The 25,478-nt window shown below is 41.5% G+C and overlaps 1 protein-coding gene across 1 annotated transcript in view; it reads right to left on the bottom strand.

Annotated features, from left to right (window-relative positions):
- Positions 1-4,462: 4,462 nt before the first annotated feature.
- Positions 4,463-25,478, bottom strand: part of LOC130233991 (serine/threonine-protein kinase WNK2-like) — a 44,942-nt gene continuing 23,926 nt past the window's right edge. The window contains exons 13-33 of the mRNA XM_056464269.1: positions 25,067-25,077; positions 24,891-24,947; positions 24,607-24,778; positions 23,961-24,152; positions 23,654-23,703; positions 23,413-23,572; positions 22,763-22,879; positions 21,385-21,555; positions 20,755-20,806; positions 20,565-20,666; positions 19,796-20,361; positions 19,021-19,078; positions 17,680-17,744; positions 17,399-17,542; positions 16,767-17,122; positions 16,234-16,451; positions 15,797-15,991; positions 13,133-13,231; positions 9,006-9,050; positions 6,520-6,785; positions 4,463-6,177 (exon numbers count right to left, since the gene is read on the bottom strand). Of these exons, the coding sequence (XP_056320244.1) occupies positions 5,878-6,177; positions 6,520-6,785; positions 9,006-9,050; positions 13,133-13,231; positions 15,797-15,991; positions 16,234-16,451; positions 16,767-17,122; positions 17,399-17,542; positions 17,680-17,744; positions 19,021-19,078; positions 19,796-20,361; positions 20,565-20,666; positions 20,755-20,806; positions 21,385-21,555; positions 22,763-22,879; positions 23,413-23,572; positions 23,654-23,703; positions 23,961-24,152; positions 24,607-24,778; positions 24,891-24,947; positions 25,067-25,077 (3,396 nt within the window). The 3' untranslated portion in view covers positions 4,463-5,877. The remainder of the gene's footprint in view (positions 6,178-6,519; positions 6,786-9,005; positions 9,051-13,132; positions 13,232-15,796; positions 15,992-16,233; positions 16,452-16,766; positions 17,123-17,398; positions 17,543-17,679; positions 17,745-19,020; positions 19,079-19,795; positions 20,362-20,564; positions 20,667-20,754; positions 20,807-21,384; positions 21,556-22,762; positions 22,880-23,412; positions 23,573-23,653; positions 23,704-23,960; positions 24,153-24,606; positions 24,779-24,890; positions 24,948-25,066; positions 25,078-25,478) is intronic.

Raw genomic sequence — 25,478 nt, forward strand, 5'->3', positions numbered from 1 at the left:
TTTGAAACATATCGTAGTAAAATACTTTATATGTGTCAATTCTACAGTTGCTATGGTAACAACAACTACAGTAATTGATCTGTTGTGATGATTCTACAGTTGCTATGGTAACAACAACTACAGTAATTGATCTGTTGTGATGATTCTACAGTTGCTATGGTAACAACAACTATAGTAATTGATCTGTTGTGGTGATTCTAAAGTTGCTATGGTAACACAACTATACTAATTGATCTGCTGTGGTGATTCTACAGTTGCTATGGTAACACAACAACTATACTAATTGATCTGCTGTGGTGATTCTACAGTTGCTATGGAAACATGACAACTATAATAACTGATCTGTTGTGGTGATTCTACAGTCGCTATGGTAACAACTATACTAATTGATCTGTTGTAATGATTCTACTGTTGCTATGGAAACGTGACAACTATAGTAACTGATCTGTTGTGGTGATTCTACAGTTGCTATGGTAACTCAACAACTATAGTAACTGATCTGTTGTGGTGATTCTACAGTTGCTATGGTAACTCAACAACTATAGTAACTGATCTGTTGTGGTGATTCTACAGTTGCTATGGTAATACAACAACTACAGTAACGTAAACAACATGTACAGTGTTTAAAGCAAGCGTGTTTTAAATAACCAATTAAATGACCAACAAATGAACATTAATCCCTTATTTTACTTTTCCAGGTGGACATTAATGTTTACTATTATTAAATTATTTATTTATTTAGTTTTTTGCAAACATAAAAAAACAAAGAACAAACAGACAAACCCTTCATATAACAATAATCTGTGCAAAATGTCAAATAAAGCATGAAAACATGACCAAAACATAGCAAACGGTAACATGTAAGGCAAATATAGCCTATAAAAACAGACTGCAATAGAAAATAATGATTCATATTTACTATGATTATTATTTACACTGCAAAAATAAGTAAAATAATTGAGTTTTTGCTTTGAAGTAGCATTATTTAGCTTGTTTTAGAGGAAACACAATACTGACTCATTATTTCTGAAAATACATCAGTATGTTTTCCTTGTCTATAAAATGCTTCTTGATTTAAGAATGTTTAGATATTTGGACTGGAAACAAGATGAAAACTGTGAGTAAGAACAGCAGTGTCTTGCAGTGTACTTTAACTATTTACTATTTGTAATGAATGTATTATTCTTTAATGGCAGGTCAGTAGAATAAAAAAACCGTCCCAGGTTATGTCTGTAAATCAATGACAAGGACACAGTAGTTATTAAGCACAAAATATTGATTTATTCTTAATTAAACTTGTACACAGTCTTTGTGTAGTGAGTGCATTATTGTCTGAGTCTGAACCGAGTAAAGCGTCAGAAGCGGTCATTCACAGAGGAAAATAATCATTAAAACTAGAGAAAGTCTGAACAACGCCACATCAGATCAGTGCGTCACAAACAAAGTGCAGTCATTATTGCCAGAAACATCCTGTACAGACACACACATCAAACGCCATGGATGGATAACACTCAGGAAAAGAAAAAGCATTCAAATAAAAATATATTGATGACCGTTTGGCAGAGTTCGACAAGAGCAGCATCAGAAAAACTGACCAGCAGAAATGTAAACAGGACAGAACAAACGCATGAAAACACACAAATATAACCGTACTGAGTAAACACACATGGGGATGTCTTACACTCGATATAGAAATCTGATACATGTCATTTGCATATATTCCCTTATATGGCATACCAGCTCATAACTGGATTTCACATGTAAAATTTAGGTGGCTCAGTGGTTAGCATGGTCGCCTCACAGCAAGAAAGTCTCTGGTTCGAGTCCCGGCCGGGTCAGTTGGCGTTTCTGTGTGGAGTTTGCATGTTCTCCCCGTGTTGGTGTGGGTTTCCTCCGGGTGCTCCGGTTTCCCCCACAGTCCAAACACATGCGCTATAGGGGAACTGATGAACTACACTGGCCATAGAGATTGAGTGTGTGTGTGAGAGTGTATGGGTGTTTCCCAGTACTGGGTTGCAGCTGGAAGGGCATCCACTGCATTAAACAGTGCTGGATAAGTTGGCGGTTCATTCCGCTGTGGTGACCACTGATGAATAAAGGGACTAAGCTGAAAAGAAAATGAATGAATATAAAATGTATATATGCAACCATTGGAATTACAAATATGCCCATATATGTGTAAATATATAGATATTTCTGTTCATATATGGCCATATTTGAACACGTTTAATAAATTGTAGCTAATATATTTGAGCAAAATTGCAAAATTTACATTTTTCAATCACTCCAATTACTAATACATACATATATATTCAAATACATAGATATGTTTGTTCATATATGGCCATATTTTAACATTTATTAAATTATAGCTAATATATCTGAGCAAATATGTACACATTTAAAATACCAAAGGTTAACTTATTTTAATAAATCAGCAATTTTTGCTGTATTTCAGAATATATGTTGCACATGACATCTAATAATATGTGAAATCCAAATGAGCTTGTATGTCATATATGTAATTAGCATATATTACCATTAATCAGATTTCTGTGTGAGCCAATATTTAAATGTGTGATTATTTTATTTAAAAAAACAACAATAAATATGAATCACAGCTTACAATTGCACTGCCCTCCTAAAACTCGACAAGATCAACACTGTGCAGGAGCTCATAAACGAGCCACGGTAATGAAGGCAAAAATAAAGCACTATGCACAGCAAATGACACCTTTGACTAATGTAAATAAACTCGTGTGTGTGAACGTATCTCTGTTCTGAGTTTTCACATTGTAGCAGGGCATGATGGGAAGGTGTAGTGCATGCATCTGATATTAAACCTACTTAATAACCATTCAAATCGGTTCATAGTTAGTCATTCATTGAGTATTTTGGTTTCTGCATGTAAACCCTTCCTCAGATGCATCAGTGAGTGTGTGTTTCAGTAGTGCAGTATTGCTTATGAATGGAGTTCAGCCATTAAAAACACAGGAGAAACTTCAAATCATTGCAGACACAAGATGCAAATCACCCGCGTTAAACCCAGAGGAGTGCTTACTGTTCATTTAGAACTGATTAGTTAAACTGATCAAGGCACTGCATCATCCTGAATCAGCTTTGTGAGTTTGATCCTGTGCATATTCAGTAATCCGCCAGTGAAAGACACTCCAGAGCGCTGGGAATTTACTGGACTTTATTTAATTGATAAATAAATCCTAATCGATGCTGATAACTTTGAGCATCAGGGCTCTTTTTAGAAACACACACAAGATGAACTGGCTTTTTTCCCATACTACTCTGCATACATTTCAGGCTATAGTGAAGACACTCCGCAGATGAATTCTGGGTAAAAAACAAATGTTGCAGCTAGCTAAAGAAGCACACCTCAATACAGAGTAGAGATAATGATGAAAAACTGATCATAATACAGATTAGGAGATTTTCAAACTTCACCTATTCTCCATCAGATCAATTCTGAGATTAGTTTATAACAGCAGACGGCGCCCTAGCCAATTCTTTTAAAGCAAATGGCCGTCTAGGCTAGTGTTTAACCGCAGATTGCGCTCTAGGCTAATTTATAATACCAGATGGCACTCTAGGCTAATTTATAACTAATTAATAACAGCAGATGGCGTTCTAGGTTGGTGTTTAACAGCAGACGGCGCTCTAGGCTAGTGTTTAACAGTAGACAGCGCTCTAGGCTAATTTATAACAACAGACGACGCTCTACGCTAGTTTTTTAAAGTAGACTGTACTCTAGGCTAGTTTTAACAGCAGATGGCGCTCTAGGCTAGTTTTTTTTTAAAGCAGACGGTGCTCTAGGCTAGTGTTTAACAGCAGATGGTGCTCTAGCTTTATGTGCTATGTATCTTTATATCAGCGCCGTCTGCTGTTACAAACTAGCCTAGAGCGCCATCTGCTGTTATAAATTAGCCTAGAGCGCCATCTGCTTTTATAAATTAGCCTAGAGCACCGTCTGCTGTTACAAACTAGCCTAGAGCGCCATTTGCTGTTATAAACTAGCCTAGAGCGCCATCTGCTGTTATAAACTAGCCTAGAGCGCCCTCTGCTGTTATAAACTAGCCTAGAGCACCATCTGCTGTTATAAACTAGCCTAGAGCACCATCTGCTGTTATAAACTAGCCTAGAGCGCCATCTGCTGTAATAAACTAGCCTAGAGCGCCGTCTGCTGTTATAAACTAGCCTAGAGCGCCCTCTGCTGTTATAAACTAGCCTAGAGCACCCTCTTGCTGTTATAAACTAGCCTAGAGCGCCCTCTGCTGTTATAAACTAGCCTAGAGCGCCATCTGCTGTTACAAACTAGCCTAGAGCGCCGTCTGCTGTTATAAACTAGCCTAGAGCGCCGTCTGCTGTTATAAACTAGCCTAGAGCGCCGTCTGCTGTTATAAACTAGCCTAGAGCGCCGTCTGCTGTTATAAACTAGCCTAGAGCGCCGTCTGCTGTTATAAACTAGCCTAGAGCACCATCTACTGTTATAAACTAGCCTAGAGCACCATCTGCTGTTATAAACTAGCCTAGAGCGCCATCTGCTTTTATAAATTAGCCTAGAGCGCCATTTGCTTTTATAAACTAGCCTAGAGCGCCCTCTGCTGTTATAAACTAGCCTAGAGCAACATCTACTGTTATAAACTAGCCTAGAGCGCCATCTGCTGTTATAAACTAGCCTAGAGCACCATCTGCTGTAATAAACTAGCCTAGAGCGCCGTCTGCTGTTATAAACTAGCCTAGAGCGCCCTCTGCTGTTATAAACTAGCCTAGAGCGCCGTCTGCTGTTATAAACTAGCCTAGAGCGCCCTCTGCTGTTATAAACTAGCCTAGAGCGCCCTCTGCTGTTATAAACTAGCCTAGAGCGCCGTCTGCTGTTATAAAATAGCCTAGAGCGCCCTCTGCTGTTATAAACTAGCCTAGAGCACCATCTGCTGTAATAAACTAGCCTAGAGCACCATCTGCTGTTATAAACTAGCCTAGAGCGCCCTCTGCTCTTATAAACTAGCCTAGAGCGCCGTCTGCTGTTATAAACTAGCCTAGAGCACCATCTGCTGTTATAAACTAGCCTAGAGCGCCCTCTGCTGTTATAAACTAGCCTAGAGCGCCGTCTGCTGTTATAAACTAGCCTACAGCGCCGTCTGCTGTTATAAACTAGCCTAGAGCGCCGTCTGCTGTTATAAACTAGCCTAGAGCACCGTCTGCTGTTATAAACTAGCCTAGAGCGCCGTCTGCTGTTATAAACTAGCCTAGAGCGCCCTCTGCTGTTATAAACTAGCCTAGAGCGCCATCTGCTGTTATAAACTAGCCTAGAGCACCCTCTGCTGTTATAAACTAGCCTAGAGCACCGTCTGCTGTTATAAACTAGCCTAGAGCGCCGTCTGCTGTTATAAACTAGCCTAGAGCGCCCTCTGCTGTTATAAACTAGCCTAGAGCACCCTCTGCTGTTATAAACTAGCCTAGAGCGCCGTCTGCTGTTATAAACTAGCCTAGAGCGCCCTCTGCTGTTATAAACTAGCCTAGAGCGCCGTCTGCTTTAAAATCTATGCTCAGAATCGATTCAAGAGAGAATATCTACAAATTTAAAACATTTCAGAATCCATTTCTGGCCACAGCTCTAATAGAGAGATAACCTTCAAGAGCTGAAACTTAAAACTGAGAAGGGGAAGGTGCAGGCAGGACTGATCTGAGACAAGCACACTCCTCATGCTAGTCATCACACACACACACACACCTGATATTTACAGGCTTCGCACAGACGTGTCCATCATCATCTGCAGCTCTCAGACTGATCCAGAACCAGTAAAAACACACAGTTGGTCCGCTGTAATGTGCTGACACTGTGATTCTCCGTCTGATTAGCGTAGCTCATGCAGTCCTGGTTTTGCTGGCCGCGTCTGGACTCTTGAGCACCATAGGGAAGGTCTGCAGGGCTGGGTTGGCTATGGTGGGATATGGGACGATTCCAAACATGCCAACAGGACTGGGCAGAGCAGGCCACGGGTGCTGGTACACGGGCGCAGGTACCATCCCTGCGAAGGGTGCGGCAGGCATCAGGTAGCTGCTATGCTGGAGAACGGGTGGTGGGTTATGAGGCATGATGGGACCCAGAGCTGCGGTCAGCGGACAGGACAGAGGCAGACCAAACTGAGAGGCCGAGCCTCGCATCTACAACAACAACAAGATCAGCTCAGTGTCAGCAGTGTGTGAATATATCCAGCCTCTAATATATATATATATATATATATATACACATACACACATCCATGCCTAATATTCGATGGCCAGAGAGTGATTAATTTGTATAAACTGGTCAGATATTGGTGTCTGTGATGCAGCAAGTCCAGAGACTGTGGTGTACACCATGATTTTATGTGTGATATGACTTAGAAGTAGTCATGAAGGAATATTTTCTCAATTTAAATGAGTAGCGGATTGGACCCGGAAGCATTATTTCACACGTCACCACTTAACACGCGGATCAGCGCCATTATTTGCATTCTGCAGTACCTGACTGTGAGAGTGGCTGGTCTGGAAGCCGTGATGAGATCTGGATGGTCTGATCTGACACACAGGGGGGCGGGACTGAGGGGCGGAGCCAAGCGTCTCTTTCGCCCAATCATCCACCAGCTTGTGCAGATCATCAGTGAAGGTGCCGGTTTTGTTGTTGCTGTTGTTGGCCTGAGCCTGTACGAGCGCTGTGATTGGCCGAGCTGAAGCGGCAGGAACAGCTGTGGATGATGATGATGATGAAGCCGCAGCAGTACTGTGAGACCCTGAGAAACACAGAAGAAGAGCTGAAACTATAAACTCTGATAAACGCAGCTCTGTAACCCATCCGCTGCTCAACTACAGCTGATTCACCATGTTCAACAGTGTGATGCTAGCTTTAAATTAGGGATTATTCACACAAAATGAAGATTCTGTCATTAATTCCTCTCCCTCATGATTGTGTCGATCCTCTGAGCGCTTCATTCATCTTCACAGCACAAATGAAGATATTTTAGATGAAATCCTGGAGCTCTCTCGTCCAGTACTGATGCAGTTTAACTTAATTAGTGTACTTGAAGGGATAGTTCACCCAAAAATGCTTGCTGAATTGGAGATCTCCATACTATTTGTTTTTCCAGCTATGGAAGTGAATGATTACCGGTTTTCAACATTCTTCAAAATATCTTCTTTTGTTTTCAACAGAAGAAACTAATAAAGGTTTGAAAGAAGTAAATAATGACAGAACTTTCATTTTGGGTGAACTGTCTCTTTAAGTATTATTTTTAGAGATTTATACTCGAGTACAAATCAAAGTGAACACTTTTACATAATTGGATTTTTTTTAAAAAGAGAAAAAAGAACCCTTTTACTCCTTACAATTTTATTTAGTCAAAAACCTATTTGTTTTTGGATTTTATTTTCAATTTATTTTTCTTTACTACTAACAAACAACTGAACTGCGCTGATGCAGTTTTATTACCAAAGCTCTAACCGAAGTGTCCAAAGCTCTAAAATGCAGATTAAAATAAAAAAAAAAAAACAATAAAACAATTACAATAAATTATAAATAAATTAATTAAATAAAAATATTTTTTTATAAATTAAAACAGCAGATGGCGTCTAGGCTAGTGTTTAACAGCAGACGGCACTCTAGGCTAGTGTTTAACATTAAATAATTGAATATATAATAAATTAAAATTATAAATTAATTAATATTATTAAATTAATATTATAAATTAAAATAGTTAAAATGAAATAAAAAATGTTAAATAAATTAAACAAATAAAAAATTATAAATAAATAAAATAAAAATAAAACAATAAAAATTAAATAAAGATTTTAAATTACATAAAAATAACTTGAATAAATGAAAATAAATTATAAATAAATTTTAAAAATGAAAATTAAAAGAATTAAAATTAATTAAAAAAATAAATTAAATTAATATAAATTGAAATTAAAATAAATAAATTTAGACGGTTCATTCTGCTGTGGTGAACCCTGCAAAATAAGGGATTAAGCCAAAGGAAAATGAATGAATACTTATAATTAAATTAAAATGAAATGAAAATAAATTAAATTACTGAAAATAAATTATAAATAATAAATTAAATAAAAAATATTAAAGATAAATGTAAAATGAATATTCAGAGGCAGCATACCAAGTCAGGAAGGCACATCTGCATCTAAATTCTGCATTTACTCAATTTTGATGCAATTTCTTGCAAGAAGTTATCATCAGCAAAGCGCTCTCTGATTTCCACATCTCAGTGGATGAAGCACTGAAGACTTCTCTGAGGGGTTTTCTGGAGTTGGAGCGTCTTCACTGCTGTCTATGGAGGACGAGAGAGCTCCAGGATTTCATCTAAAATATCTTCATTTGTGTTTTAAAGATGAACAAAGCTCTCAGTGGATGATGAAGCGTAATTAATAACAGAATCGACATTACAGAGTGAATTAACCCTTTAATTATCACTTTTATAAACATGTCCTTTGATAATCACTCAATTATATTTGCACTAATCATCTAAAATCGAGTTTTGTTCAATTACTTGATCATTACTGCACTCTATACACACATTATGGAGACAGTGAATGTGTTCATGTATAAATGTGGTGTAAGTCTTGAGCTGTACCACATTATAAAGCAAGAACAAACCCTTATGATGCACAGTTTAATCATGTGTTCATGTTGAGGACTTGACTTCAGTTTGTAATCAAGCAGCTGGATGATTACAGAACCAAACAACCAACACATCCATACACACATACACACACTTAACTGACCAGAAATAACTCTGATTAAAACAAAGGCTTGACTGCACAGATATCAGCATGCACTAACACGAACGTGAAATAATCAAAACAATACTTCACAATCTGCTGATGCAAGCACTTCTGATCGCACGCTCATGCCATAACGATAAATAAATGAGCACGGACAACATCCGAAAGGAGGAGAGGAAAAAGAAAAGGGAGCAAAAAGAAGAAAGTGGGATAGTTACTACTGCTGCGCTCTTTCCCTAGACATAGTCGTTTCAGAGTGGACCCTACAAGACCAAACAGCACAGACACACAGACGTTAGGGGCGGGGACAAGCACACGGCTCAGCCCACTGGACAAGCTGCTGCACAAGAAAACACAGCGACCAATCAGAGAACAGATCAGCTTCCTCTGTGAGCTCATGAGGGTGACTGGTGTGAATGGACACACAGACTCTTGATACGGATTAATGCAATGAGAATCTAATAAATATGAATGATGATGTAAATATCCTCGCACTAAATGTCTGGCTTTAAAGACCCCATGAAACGCTTTAGATGGATGCAGCATATTTGTCAGAAGTTATTATGATGCGGGGCGACGCGGTGGCGCAGTAGGTAGTGCTGTCGCCTCACAGCAAGAAGGTCGCTGGTTCGAGCCTTGGCTGGGTCAGTTGGCGTTTCTGTGTGGAGTTTGCATGTTCTCCCTGCGTTCGCGTGGGTTTCCTCCGAGTGCTCCGGTTTCCCCCACAGTCCAAACACATGCGCTATGGGGGAATTGATCAACTAAACTGGCCGTAGTGTATGAGTGTGTGTGTGTGTGAATAAGTGTGTATGGGTGTTTCCCAGTACTGGGTTGCAGTTGGAAGGGCATCCGTTGTGTAAAACATATGCTGGAATAGTTGGCGGTTCATTCCGCTGTGGTGACCCCTGCTAAAATAAAGGGACTAAGCTGAAGGACAATGAATGAATCATATTTTGTGTATTATGTGTCTGTGGAAGTGAGTGTGTAAATATTGCATGAGAATTTCCTGACCTTCCTAAACCCCCACTATTAATAACACAGTTTATTTTTTGAATAAAGAAGTATAATAACATTTAAACAGAAGAATAAAACAGCATTTAATTATGAATGCTAAAGCAGTGCATGCTGAAATGTAAACTTCATTAATATTACAGGTGTAAAAACGAGATTTCAACACAACAGATTAGAATAAGGCTACAGAAGGACAACTAAACCATCTAATTTTGTGGGAAAAGAAACAAGATCTAGTACAAAACAGTACTGTAAATCATGTTTCTGTCCAAAACAAACCCTGCCCAAGAAGAACAAGACACTAAAAGCCAAACAGAACAGAAACACAAGGTAATAAATGTACTCCGCTTCAGGGAGAGCGTTATTTCAGACGCATGCAGGTGACGGCCAGAGAACAGAAGTGAGGTAAAAGATTGAGATACAGCCCTGATGGTGTCCGGCTGGTCCTGTGCCTCCACTCGTCGCCTCATTGGGGTTTAGGTGGAAAAAACGCACAGAAAAAACAGAGACGAAACAGAAGCTTTGATCCGTACAGACTCTCTCTGCTGTCAGGGGATGGTTATGATGGTACAGAAGACAAACTGAAGGCCAGACCAGTGGACATACGGCTCTTTCCACGAACACAGACCTCACATTTAACATGAATTCATTTAGGATTGAACGCATTAATGGCTTGTTTACACTGAGAGGTACAGTATAAATATGAAGATCCTCACCCATATCACTGTTTACATTACACTTGTGTTACCAAGGCAACAACTGGCGCATTTGTATTGCATTCCAGAGAGTTCCGCTATCAGATATTTGTCATGTCAGATATTTACATTTAGATATCGCGGCTGAACAACAGCATGAACCACTTCGACAAAGATCACCTCAGGTACTGATTATGTGCTTTATTCAGTGTTAAATGCTTGAGTTCAAACACAAATATATGGGACATTTGTCACACTGAAAGCAGCAGCGGATAGTTCACCTCAGATCTTGAAAATTAATTAACTAGCAAACTAGTTCTGAAACTGAAAGTCAGAACTTCAAACCAACAACACCAGTCACTCAGCCTATGTACATTTAATCATGTTCAATAACGTAGACAACCCATGTTCCATACACATGACCATTGTACAGGTCACGTTTCAACACCGATCTCTGGATAAATACTTAGGGGTCGTAGACTAGCTATATATCTGTGTAATCTTTACTTCTCACTCTTTCACAACCGATCACAACAGAGACCCTCCCACCATATGTTCCTGAGAAAATTCAGGAGGTTTGCTAAGTCCACCCAATGCATTTGAAAATGGACCAAAATGTGACCAATCACAACAGACTGGGTCATTGGAACAATCCCAACATACTGGGCCATCGGACCAATCACAACAGACTGGGTCATTGGAACAATCCCAACTGACTGGGTCATCAGACCAATCACGACATACTGGGTTATCAGACCAATTACGACAGACAGGGTCATCGGACCAATCACAACAGACTGGGTCATTGAAACCAGTCACAACAGACTGGGCCATCGTACCAATAATAAAAGACTGGGTCATCGGACCAAACACAACAGACTGAGTCATTGGAACAGTCACAACAGACTGGGTCATCAGACCAATCACGACAGACTTGGTTATCAGACCAATCACGACAGACTGGGTCATCGGACCAATCACGACAGACTAGGTCATCGGAACAATCACAACAGACTGGGTCAATTGACCAATAACAACAAATTGAGTCATTGGACCAATCACAACAGACAGGGCCATCAGACCAATCACAACAGACTGGTTTATTCGACCAATCACAAAAGACAGGGTCATAAGACCAATCCCGATAGACTGGGTCATTGGATTATGACAGACTGGGTTATCGGACCAATCATAAAAAGACAGGGTCATTGGACCAATCACAACAGACCAGATCATCAAACCAATAACAACAGACTGGGCCATTCGGACCAATCACAACAGACTGGGTTATCGGATCAATCACAAAAGACTAGGCTATCAGGCCAATCACAAAAGACTGACACATTGGACAAATCACAACAGACTGGGTCATCGGTCTAATTACAACAGATTGGTTCATCAGACCAATCACAAAAGACTGGGTCATCGGATCATGACAGACTGGGTTATCAGACCAATCATAAAAGACAGGGTCATCGGACCAATCACAACAGACCAGATCATCAGACCAATCACAACAGACTGGGTCATCAGGCCAATCACAAAAGACTGGCTCATCGGACAAATCACAACAGACTGGGTCATCGGTCCAATTACAACAGACTGGGTCATTAGACCAATAAAAACAGACTGTATCATCGGACCAATCACAACAGACTGGGTCATCGGTCTAATTACAACAGATTGGGTCATCGGACCAATTACAACAGACAGGGCCATCAGACCAATCACAACAGACTGGGTCATCCGACCAATCACAAAAGACAGGGTCATAAGACCAATTACGACAGACTGGGTCATCGGATCATGACAGACTGGGTTATCGAACCAATCATAAAAGACAGGGTCATCGGACCAATCACAACAGACCAGATCATCAGACCAATCACAACAGACCAGATCATCAGACCAATCACAACAGACTGGGTTGCTCAGGTTAGTGTATACTCCATCAGCTGTTTTAGTCTGTCTCCATCTAGTGTCTGAATAATGCACAGGTTAGTGTATACTCCATCAGCTGTTTTAGTCTGTCTCCCTCTAGTGTCTGAATAATGCTCAGGTTAAGTTTTGTGGCAAGTAGCCGTGTAATAAGTACATCCAGGCATTTGTTTTTTGCAGAATAAACCCCAGTCATATACAACAGCAGCTGATAAACCTGTCGAACTTTATTCTTCGATAACAACCGCCTGGATGTGCTTTATCCCTTATATAACATCCTGCTTAGAAACCTGCATTGATAAAAGCGCTATAGGTTTAGTGTAACCCTTTTATTGTTACACAAACTATCCAAAAATATGAACTCATTTATCTTTTGGCTCTATATGCGTCCATAATCACAAAAGTGAATTGAGTAACAGTAACAGTGACCTCACTGGGATTTATGGAACGCTGTGCAGCTTCCTTCGTCATTTGTGGCAATGTTTTTATTTGACGTTTTTAGCTTGCTAATATTAACCCATGTTCATGGAAAGTGCCGTCTAACGTGAGGATGGAAATGCGATGTCTGAGAATGTCTGAATGAGTGCGTGAACATGAGAGAAACGCAGGACAAGATAAACCACAGCCAATCACGAGAGAAGAGCAGAAAGAAACAGGAAAGGAATTATGGGTATTAGAAGAAAAGTAGAACAAATACAAACAGATGGACACAGACACGGGTCCACTGAGGAATCTAGTGCGAGGTTTGCTACTAGATTTATAGGTGATTCGCTCAGATGTTTGGTGGTAAACGGTCCAGCCTGTGGAGAAATGAATATAAGAGGGAGAGAGAGAAAGAGAGAGAGAAAGAGAGAGAGAGACAGGTGTAACAGCCGACACAGGCAGCGATCAGATCAGATCAGATCCCCATCAACAAGCATTATATCAGCAACAGCACAACACAGTTTAAGCGTCTCAGATAACAGCGGGTAATGCAGATGTGGAGGTGTACATGTGTCTGTGTGCTTCTAACAATGGCAATGCTGCTCAAATCAACCTTACATCCATATAACACTCGTCTGTATGTGTCATTATACACTTTCACACATGAAACCCAGTCGTTTTGGTCAGTAAGTTGGTTAAACTTACTCAGTTACTTGACCTCGCGCAAGTGTTGGGGAAACTTATAATACTAAAGGGCGGAGCAGCTGACTCACTGCTGAAAGCTGATTGGTCAGGTAGCCAGTCACTCTTCCTCAAGTAAGTGTTGGGGAAAGTTATAATACTAAAGGGCGGAGCAGCTGACTCACTGCTGAAAGCTGATTGGTCAGGTAGCCAGTCACTCTTCCTCAAGTAAGTGTTGGGGAAAGTTATAATACTAAAGGGCGGAGCTGCTGACTCACTGCTGAAAGCTGATTGGTCAGGTAGCCAGTCACTCTTCTCAAGTAAGTGTTGGGGAAAGTAACTTGTAAAACTAATAGATTACAATCTTGCATTGCTTTTTAAAAACATATACTTTTGCATTTATACTTCTGCGCGCTGTTTGAGTAGCTCTGCAGTAACTCTTCTGAAACACTAGCTGGCAGTAGGTGTTTATGTTTGTTTTGTAGAGATAAACAGGTCCAAAACAGTCACGCATGTTGCTTATTACACACACAGGGATGCACAGCAGCACATAAATACATTGAAGTATTGAAATGTAAAGGAATATTATTGTCCGCGTAAAAAAGAAACTTGATGGTCAGTTTTAACCTCGTATTTCTTTCCTCGCAAGTGAAGCGTTCAGTTTTTCTGATTACAAAGTCTGCTATGTAAATAGCGAATCTGCCATGGCGCGAGCACAGATTTCTCTTAAAAGCGAATATGAGATGATTTTGATTGATTTATTGAACATTATGCCCAAATAACACTAATAACTCATTAAGAAAATAAGCACCATTTTAGACCATGCGCCTGGTGCACCAACTGTTTTTCACACCCTTAAAATAACAAAGGTGTATCCGGACCAATCGCTTTAAAACCGTGCGCCTATATCATTAAAATAGAGCCAATCATGTGTGAAAGTGTCTACTGACCCACTGGAGTGATGTTTCGGACACAGTATGAGCCTCATGCAATCCTCACTTTGCTGTTCATGAAATAATGTCACGTGACCAAACAATTAAGCAGCCGTTTAAATGTCACATTCTGCCTGACTCCATTTAAACGCAGTCAATGAGTGGGCGCACATGAGACTGAGAATAATCCCATGTGTGTGAGTGAGTGAGTGATATAACGTGTGACAAAAACAGAGAGAGAGAGAGATGTGATACTGTAGAATATAACACACAGCTCAGAGAGTCTTCTGAGAATATACATTATAGATGACTGTCCCACTGCAGACTATTGCTGAGCAATAAATCAGTGTTTCATTCTGTTTGTGCTGATTAGAGTAGTTAAACTATATAAATAACTATAAACTATAAACTATATAAACTATATAAATAACTATATAATTGCAGTAATTTAATTAATAAAAGCACCATTGGTTGTTTTCAGAGCGGTGCAGTTCCTTAAACAGCCACAGGGGGAGACATAAACTAAATAAACACACCAAACGCAGGTGCCTTTTACTTTCACAAGACTGTAAGTGTGTATAAATTGTTGTTTGTGCAAAATAATCCCTTTGAAATAGCATTAAATAGCACGATATTGAAACAATATGGCGTTGCGATATTTTGTTTTGCTGTGATATATATTGCGATATGAATATAATTCCACCTGATGATTAAAACAGCTCTATTTGAAAAGATTTCAATAATTTAGATCAACATGATGTGTTTTGCATAAATTATAATAAATTACAAGCATATAATAACAACACAACAAAAACAAACGTGAAATAAACCGTGCTTTATGGTTATCTGGGGAGTCTAACAGCATTCAAGTGCAGAAATTGAACAAACAAATGTAAAATAACCTGGTCATCATTGAATAAATATTGAAATAATTGTAAAATATCTTCATTATTTAATCTTTAATATAAAATCCAATCCTGTGTTGTGACTATTGTGGATACACACATTGCAATATCGATGCTCATATGATATACTGTTCAGCCCTACATTATTATTTTGCTTATTTTAAGGAAAAACTCACTTAATTTTGACTCATTATTTCTGAAATCAAGACCATGTTTACTGCTCGTCTAGAAAAAGCTTCCTGATTTAAGAGTTTTGAGATATATGGATTAAAACAAGACACAATCTCTGAGTGCGAAAGGCATCGTTTGCAGTGTGTGGTGTGCTTGTGATAGTCTGTGAGTGTGTTTCTGCAGGCTGCATTCAGTGAGGACGGTTTACAGCCAGTGTGTGCAGCAGTGTGAGCTCTTCAGTGTGTTTGTTCACCTTGTCTCTGCGGTGTGTGTGTGGCGGGGCTGTAGATGTTGTCTGAGGACAGCGATCCCTTGAGCGAGCAGGGCTGCTGGGTCTGCACCGGCTCTGACACAGGGCTCAGAGTAACAGGGCTGCTGGAGCCCACAGAGCTGCTGCTGACCACAGAACTCTTCAGAGGAGACCCCGACACACTGGAGCATGTCTCTGCTGCAGGACAACACACACACACACACACACACATGCACAGTTAATGATGTGATGAGGAATGTATGCATGTATAAGCGCATTTTTAGCTTATACTTTCAAGTTCGCAATATTTTAGGAAAAGTAAATGCATTTTTTGCCTAAATTTTTGTTGCAATTACAGTTTTGACCAGCAGGTGTCGCTAACACGAACGCTTGAAGCTTTCAATAGTTTACTTTCTACCATCGCTGGTTTGCATACATACTGGAGCTGTTGCTGCGGTTGTTCCTCAGCTGTTGCACCATAGGATTGAGCAGCCGGCTTCCCTTCAGCTTGTGTTTGGAGGTTCTGCGGCGTCGGCCTGTAGGTGGCGCTGCATGCAAGAAACCCACGCTGGCAGGAACAGGCCGACCCAAGCGGGAATACAGCTGCTCGATCTCTCCTCGGTGATGGGCCTGCAGCTCCGAGATCTCCTTCATATGTCTGTGCACACACACACACACACACACACACACACACACACATCAGCTGGATTTGACTGTTTGGTGCCATCTAGTGTCTGAATAATGCACAGGTTAGTGTATAGTCCATCAGCTGTTTTAGTCTGTTTGTTTTAATTCTAATTCGTGACCAGTAGCTGTGTAATAAGTGTGATAAAGTACATCCAGGATGGTTGTTTTCACAGAATAAACCCTTCAGTCTTCTACAACAGTGCTGTATGTGCTGTATGCTTGTTAGGGCTTATTCTGAGATAACCTCCTGGATCTATGTAAGCTAATGATTGTGTCTCTGACTCACTTCTCTCTCAGCTTCTGCAGCTCTCTCTTCATATCCGCGTCCTCAAACTCAGAGTCATTATCGCTGCTGATGTAGGCGGAGGGGGTGTGGCCAGTGGCTGAGGGGGCGTGTCCGTTGGCCACAGGTCCGGCGGGGGAATCGGAGCTCTGCAGGCTGCTGCTGTGAGTGGATCTCCGCAGGAATGCTACAGCGCGCTTCATCAGGTCAGATGCAGGACCGGCCACTGGTGCAGAATCCTGCTGCGGTCGCTCCTCACCACTGTCTGAGGACACACACCGCCCCGTCCCGTCAGCTGACAGAGAGCTTGTGGCGCATGGCATTGTGGGTCTGGCCTCTGGAAATGATGTGCATGCATCCTGAAAATATAACGACTAATTAAGAATCATTCTATTTCTCTGTAGATGTAGCTGAAGTCAGAATTATTAGTCCTCATGAACACCTTCATCCATGATTTCTGTTTAGAGGAGAGAAGAGTTGTGGAGAACTCTTTTTTAAACATAATAACTTCAATAACTCATTAATCATTCAGCACACTCATACTGTGCACCGATAATACACTAGTGTGTGTGTGTGTGTGTGTGTGTGTGTGTGTGTGTGTGTGTCCAGCATATAAAGGTGCGCTTCAGTCAGACCTGGTAGAGCTCAGCGGGAGCGGAGTATCTGTGGCTCAGAGTTCTGCAGGATGTGGATCTGTGTGTGTTTTCAGATGTAGATTCAGGAGCCGCCGCTGCTGGATCTCCACCATCATGAGAAGACACGTCTGAATCTGTGAGGATCTGCAGGACACACACACACACACAGAGAGAGAGAGAGAGAGAGAGAGAGAGTGGTCAAACACACTGAGCAGATCCAGCAGAGCGGGGGTTTTATATTTCTTCTATATGTGTATGATCTGACAGAAGCAGATGGGCACCTGGAAGTGGCTCCTGGAGGTGTGTGTGCCAGAGGACTCCTTCCTGCTCAGAAGCCTCTTATAGGCTGAGTGGAGGAGGAGGAAGAGGAGAAAAGAGGAGGAAGAGAAAGAGGAAATGGAGGAAGAAGAGGAGAAAAGATGAGGAAGAGGAAGAGACAGAGGAGGAGAAGGAGGAGGAAGGGGAGGAACAGGAGGATGAAAGGGAGGAAGAAGAGGAGAAAAGAGGAGGAAGAGAAGGAGGAAAGAAGGAGTAGAATAGGTGAAAATAGGAGGAGGAAATAGGGAAAGGAGGACAGGTGAAAAGAAGGGAAAAAGGAGAGAAAGGAAGCAATGAATGAAAGAAAGGAAGGAAAGAACAAAGGTAGGAAAAAAGAAAGAAAAGAAAGGAACAGAAGCAAAGAAAGGAAAAAGGAAGGAAGGAAGGAAGGAAGGAAAGAAAGGAAGGAAGGAAGGAAGGAAGAAAGGAAAGGAAGGAAGGAAGGAAGGAAAGAAAGGAGGGAAGGAAAGGAGGAAGAAAGGAAAGGAAGGAAGGAAGGAAGGAAAGAAAGGAGGGAAGGAAGGAAAGGAGAGAAGGAAGAAAGGAAGAAAGGAAGGAAGGAAGGAAGGAAGGAAAGGAGAGAAGGAAGAAAGGAAAGAAAGGAAGGGAGGAAGAAGGAAAGAAAGGAGGGAAGGAAGGAAAGAAGGAAGGAAGGAAAGGAGAGAAGGAAGGAAGGATGGAAAGAAAGGAGAGAAGAAAGGAAGGAAGGAAGGTAGGAAGGAAAAAAGAAAGGAATTGAAGCAAAAAAGGGAAAAATTAAAAAAGAAAGGAAGGAGAGAAGGAAGGAAGGAAGGAAGGAAGGATGGAAGGAAGGAAGGAAGGAAGGAAGGAAGGACGGAAGGAAGAAAGTAGGAAAGGAAGGAAGGAAGGAGAAGGAAGGAAGGAAGGAAGGAAGGAAGGAAGAAAGTAGGAAAGGAAGGAAGGAAGGAAGGAAGGAAGGAAGGAAGGAAGGAAGGAAGGAAGAAAAGATATGAATGGAAGGAAAGTAGGGAAAAAAGGAAGAAGAAGGAAGGAAGAAAGGAAGGAAGGACGAAAGGAAAGAAAAAGACACATCAAAATGTTATTTTTCCATGAATCCAGAATCTCCTCAACAGAAATAGAAATAAATAATAAGTCCATCATCAGCTGACACATAATAACTCATTAATACAGCTCATAAGAACATTCATTCATTTATTAAACATTCAGTTTTATCCTTTTACCATACACTCAAACACTACTTCTGCTTCAAAGAGAGAGAGAAAACACACACACACACACACACACACACACACACACACACACACACACACACTCTCTCTTACGTGCGACAGCAGAGTCACTCAGGGTGCCGAGACTGTCTGATCGCTCTGGAATCTGAGGCTACAAGAGACACAAAACAAGAGAGGATGAGGAATACTGAAATATGAAATACAGAGAAGACAAATATAAAACTGCTCAGAGAGGAGACGCTCACTGTTCTGACATCAGATTAACAAACAACTGATCTCATGGACCTGGAAAAAGCAGATTAATTACAGACTCATCTTAAAGCTGTCTGCACATTCCAGACATGTCTTAAACTGAATGATGAACAGCAAATGATGAGTTTAGTAGCTGTTCTGAAGTCTTGTGTGTGTACTTGGGGACTGTGCATATGCATAAATATTACACAGGGCGGCACGGTGGCTCAGCACTGTGGCCTCACAATAAGAAGGTCTCTGGTTCGAGTCCCGGCTGGGTCAGTTGGTGTTTCTGTGTGGAGTTTGCATGTTCTCCCCGTGTTGGTGTGGGTTTCCTCCGGGTGCTCCGGTTTCCCCCACAGTCCAAACACATGCGCTATAGGGGAATTGATCAACTAAACTGGCCAAAGTGTATGAATGTGTGTGTGTGTGTGTGTGTGTGTGAATGAGTGTGTATGGGTGTTTCCTAGAACTGGGTTGCAGCCGGAAGTGCATCCGCTGTGTAAAACGTATGCTTGAATAGTTGGCGGTTCACTCCACGGTGGTGACCCCTGATGAATAAAGGGACTAAGCTGAAGGAAAATGAATGAATGAATCACACACACACACGCGCACACAGCTGTAACAGTGTATGTACCAGTGGTTCTGCTCTCCTCGTGGCTCCATCGCTGCCCTGGCTGTCAGAAAGGGGCGGAGACCCAGGTGGCTCAGAGGCGGAGCTTGTGTTCTGCGAGGGGTGGTGCTCCTGGTATAAAAGGTTCCGCAGTTTCTCATCCAGAGTCTTGATGGTGCGGTCAGCGAACTCCAGTCGGGGCGGCCCCTCGCTGTCCGACTCCACCGGCTGCGTCTGCTGGGCCTGATGGGTGGGGCTCTGGGGCTGCGATTGGCTGCTGCCGACAGGAGTGGGCGTGGCGAAGGGCTGCTGCAGCACCACAGGCTGAGTTTGATTGACAGCTGATTCTGATGTGGGAGATACGGGCTGCTGGAGGCTCTCGTCTGCCTTTGGATTATTTAGAGACGCAGGAGGAGCGATCGGGCAGCAGGGTATATCCGTAACCATGGAAACGCCGATCTCTGTAACTATGGAGACGCCGGTGGGACAGGCCGTCTGAGAGCCGTCTGCTGCCTGGAGATCAGACACACACGACTGATGCGGCGCTGATGGAGGAGGATCAACACTGATGATAGAGGAGCTGTCTGTGTCTGAGGGAGAGACGGGAGGATGATTAGTGCTGTACACACACACACACACACACACACACACACACACACACACACACATCAGACACACTCATAGGCAACCCTAACTTAAGCTTCAAAAGGTAACTCTGTTTATTGTTGTGGATTATTACAGTAAGATAATAGAAAAAGAGCTGGAAGAGCAGGCAGAAATGCAGTGTATTCACCATTATTCTGCTGGGGTTTACTGCTGCTGTTCTCCTCTCTGTCAGCGGCAGGCGTCTCGTCCACAGGACAGATGATGAACCAGCGTTTACCCGTGTGGAGCACTGTAAGTCAGCAGGAGTGTGTGTTTATCAGGACAGACTGTGTGTGTTATTGTGTGTGTTTTATTTTACAGCAGAAACTGGGTCTTACCGTTCTGCTTGTAGACCAGCTGATCAGACTGGCTGTGCTCAGATCTGGAGCCCTGAAATACACAAATATATAGAAATACAGACGTGATGGAGTCAAAATAACACACAGTAAAGCACAGCAGGACACATTATTCTCCTTTACACCACTAGATGGCAGCACACACACACTTAATTAGCCATTAATGTTCTCGTTCATTCATTTCAGCTTAGGCCCTTATTTATCAGGGCTCGCCACAGTATGTTTTACACAGCGGATGGCCTTCCAGCTGCAACCCAGTACTGGGAAACACCCATTCACACACACACACTCATACACTACGGCCAGTTTAGTTGATCAGTTCCCCTATAGCGCATGTGTTTGGACTGTGGGGGAAACCGGAGCACCCGGAGGAAACCCACACCAACACGGGGAGAACATGCAAACTCCACACAGAAACACCAACTGACCCAGCCGGGACTCGAACCAGAGACCTTCTTGCTGTGGGGCCACTGTGCCGCCGGCCTAAATGTAATGTTAATCTATTTAAATTAATACTTTAAATAAACATTTCCAGCTACCTACTAATAATTACTAATAAGCATAACGAATAATAATTGAATGATATATGGAACGCAGCCTGTGTGAGCTGACCTGCGTCACAGAGTGTGTGTTTAGGGGTGTTTGACGGAGCGGTGAAGTCTGTGCGGACGCTTTCTCTCCCTCCGCATCTTCACTCAGGATGTCCTCAGCTTTATCCATGATGTCCTTCAGCTGCTCGATGAACATCTCCCTCTCCAGCAGCAGGATGAACTCATTCTCCACCTGCACACACACACGCACACATACATACAGCAATAATACAGCAGATAAACATATACACACACACACACACACAAACACACATACAGTTATACAGATCACAGATTACATTACCATACAAGCAATCTAAATATTACCACAGAAGTAATCTAAATGTAATCCAAAAGTAGTCAGATTACGTTGTTAAAAGTAATCTAAATGATACCATAAAAGCAATCTAAATATTACCACAGAAGTAATCTAAATGTAATCCAAAAGTAGTCAGATTACAAGTAATCTAAATGTTACCACAAAAGTAATTTAAATGTAATCCAAAAATAGATCACATTACCATAATCTAAATGCTACCAGAAAAGTAATCTAAATGTAATCTAAAAGTAGTCAGATTACGTTATGTTAAAAGAAATGTAAATGCTACAACAAAAGTAATCTAAATGTAATCCAATAGTCAGATTAAATTACTGTTTATGCAATCTAAATGTTACCAGAAAAGTAATCTAAATGTAATCCAAAAGTAGTCAGATAAATTACTGTAAATGCAATCTAAATGTTACCAAAAAAGTAATCTAAATGTAATCCAAAAGTAGTCAGATAACGTTACCATAAAGTTCATTAAATGTCACAGAAAAGTAATATAAATGTAATCCAAAGTAGTCAGATTAAATTACTGTTTATGCAATCTAAATGTTACCAGAAAAGTAATCTAAATGTAATCCAAAAGTAGTCAGATTAAATTACTGTAAATGCAATCTAAATGTTACCAGAAAAGTTATCTAAATGTAATCCAAAGTAGTCAGATTACGGTATGTTAAACATCATTTAAAAGTAATCCAAATGATACAAAAAGTTATCGAAATGTAATCCAAAAGTAGGATTACGTTATGTAAAAAAGTAATCTAAATGATACAATAAAAGTAACCTAAATGTTACCACAAAAGTAATCTAAATGTAATCCAAAAGTCAGATTACATTATGTTAAAAGTAATCTAAATGTTCCCACTAAAGTAGTTGTAATGTAATCCAAAGTGTTGTCATTAAGTTATGTTAAAAGTTATTAAAATGTTCCCACAAATGTAATCTAAATGTAATCCAAAAGTAATCAGGTTATGTTAGCATAATCTAATAAATTATTTTACTCACTATAAGTTTTATCTTTTAGTCATGTAATTTGTGACCAGTAACAGTAAGCGTCTGGACTTTGCTAGTTTACCATGTATGTGGCGATCTCCTCTGGAGCATCTCCATCCAGGTCAAATTTAAAGGTCACCATCTTATGATTGTGAGTCTCCAGCTGACACTCCACCATCTTGTCACCTGTGTCGCACACCTGTAACACACGACAGCGTCTCAAGATCTCACCGCAATATCAGCCAATCAGATCACTGCATGATCAACACCAATCAAATGCTGACGAACAAAATCAGGTACATTTTCTTAATCAAACAGTAGCAGAGTGCTCTAGCCACACCCCTTTTACAAGTTTTCATTTACATAATATACTGTTTATATTTAGTAAATAAATATAAACACATGCACGCATAAATTATATTGATTTATTTGAATGTTTAAATATTTCATTCATTAATTTTCCCTCAGCTTAGTCCCTTAGTTATCAGGGGCCGCTACAGAGGAATGAACCGCCAACTATTCCAGCATACGTTTTACACAGTGGATGCCCTTCCAGCGGCAATGGTTTATTTCTAAAAAATCATTTCTTAATGAAATGCTGTGGCCAAACTAAAACTCAAAATCAGCCCAGTGGATGAAAACGACCCAACAGCACACAAGAGTTAAGTAAAAGATAAGTCCAGAAGACTTCATCATGCTCAGAGTTTTCCGTTTTTCAGTGTCCGGACTCACCTTGATCATGCTGAGTTTGGGTTTGTTGGTCTTGTCCTGTCGTAAGCGCGTGTGGGATGATTTGCGGTGCTGTTTTCGGACTCGTGATTCGCTGCGAGCTCTGCCTGAGCCCTCGTTCCCATCACTCAGCTCTTTACCGGACGCAGCGTCAGAGTTTATACTGTGGAGAAGCAGAGAAGCTTTCAGAACGCTTGAGGTCTGAGCTCTGCCATCTGCACAGGTACACCAGAGAGAAACGCACCTGTCGTGAGTGGACGCAGCCGGCGCTGAGGCTCTATCAGGAACCAGCTCCTAAAGAAAAGAAAAACTGAATTAGAAACATTGAAGAATCCAGCTTCTACAGCGAGATCAGTGCAATGTCAACATAAACACATGAAGAGAGGCAAATTTGCAGCAGGCTGCATCAATTATGTCAAATATTCACAGATGCAATATGTGAACGGCCCCTAATGCCGAGTCTGCCTTCAGATTCACCTAACATTACACACCCATGATGATGCAGTGTACCATGTGACCTTAATGTGAGAATGTGCAGTGTTGAGTTTGACCTCAGTGAGCGCCTCTGGAGCTCCTGGATGTGGGACAGCGACTGCAGACGCCCTGGCCCGTGTGTAGAGGAGTCTGCGTTTGGTCCACTGCAGAGCTAAACGTGTCCAGGACGGGTTTGTGAGAGAGCTGAGGCATTGTGGGAAGCTGAGGTGCATTATGGGTACTGTGGGAGGAGGCGGTGGGTTGTGCCATCATCTGAGAGACATGGACATGATCAGAGACACTGGAAGAGTTCAGGGTCTGCTGGAAGAGTCTGATGCTGGAGGGTCAACGAGCCCTGGAAACAACACATCAACACCACGGTCAATACAGTTACATAGATACTCTGCAAAGAGATCTGCTTTTTGAGAAATTCATCACTCTATTGGCTGTTTATTAAAAAGAGGAGGAGCTACTTTATGCCCCGCCCTCTTTTCATGTTTCAATAGAGATTACATCAAACATCCAATTTAAAAAACTGCACATTTCAAAGCACTTCACTGAAGCTTTAATGCGTATTACTATACCTAAACTAAACACTATTGGCTGTTTTTCAAATAGGGGAGGAGCTAATATATGCCCCACCCTCTCTTCTAGTTGAGATTACCTCAAGCATATAAAACATGCACATTTCACTGGAAAGCACTCAATCAAAGCATACATTACCTGTGTGGGCGGAGCTTGTTGAATAGAAGGGGCTCCAGCACACAGAGAGGCGTGGTTTGGATGCACTGTGGGTGTGGCCTGACTGTGGCCCTGCTGGGAGAAAGTGTTGATGTGGTTTACATTAGGTTGCTGGTACTGATGGGCTGCGGGGGAACTGCACACTGTGTGGGTACTGGAGATGTGGAGGGCATGAGCGGGTACTGGGCAGGCACTGAACTCTGTGAGCACGCCACCGGGGAGATGGCAGAGTGTGTTGGCACTGGCAAACTGAGTGACGACTGAACCGTGGGAAAACAGGCAGTGTGTGGATCACATCCTGGAAGAGGAGACCCAGCGGGACACTGCAGACAAACACCAAAGCATACTCAAAGACATTAACCACCGTCAAGACCAGAAGAACATCCAAAAGTGAAAAATACATGCCAAGCTTACTGCAAAGAATAGTTTTTGTCTGGTTTACAGTCCAAATATCTAAAGATTCAAGAATCAGGAAGCATTTTCTAGACAAGAAAAATGATTGTGTTGATTTCAGAAACAGTGAGTCAAAATGAAGAGAGCTTCTCCTTAGAACAAGCTTCAGGAGTTCACACTTGGCTGATGATTGATTATAAAGCTTGTTTGGGATGCTGTCAAACCCTGAGCTCATGAGATCCTCGAGCCCTGGGCTCCCTCCTGTTTGCAGGGCGAGAGGAGTTTGAGCTCAGGTAGATCTTGATGAACTCCCCTCAGCTTTATTTCTAGCTGATGGCTGAGGAGAGGTGTACTTCGCTAAGAGCTTGGCTATGGTATCAATTTGGTACGTTCAATTCACTTAGGCTGCATGATTGTTGGACTGTGGGAAACTGGAAAACCTGGGGAAACCCCCAGGCGAG

The sequence above is a fragment of the Danio aesculapii genome, chromosome 8 (genome assembly GCF_903798145.1).
Source record: "Danio aesculapii chromosome 8, fDanAes4.1, whole genome shotgun sequence".
NCBI lineage: Eukaryota > Metazoa > Chordata > Actinopteri > Cypriniformes > Danionidae > Danio > Danio aesculapii.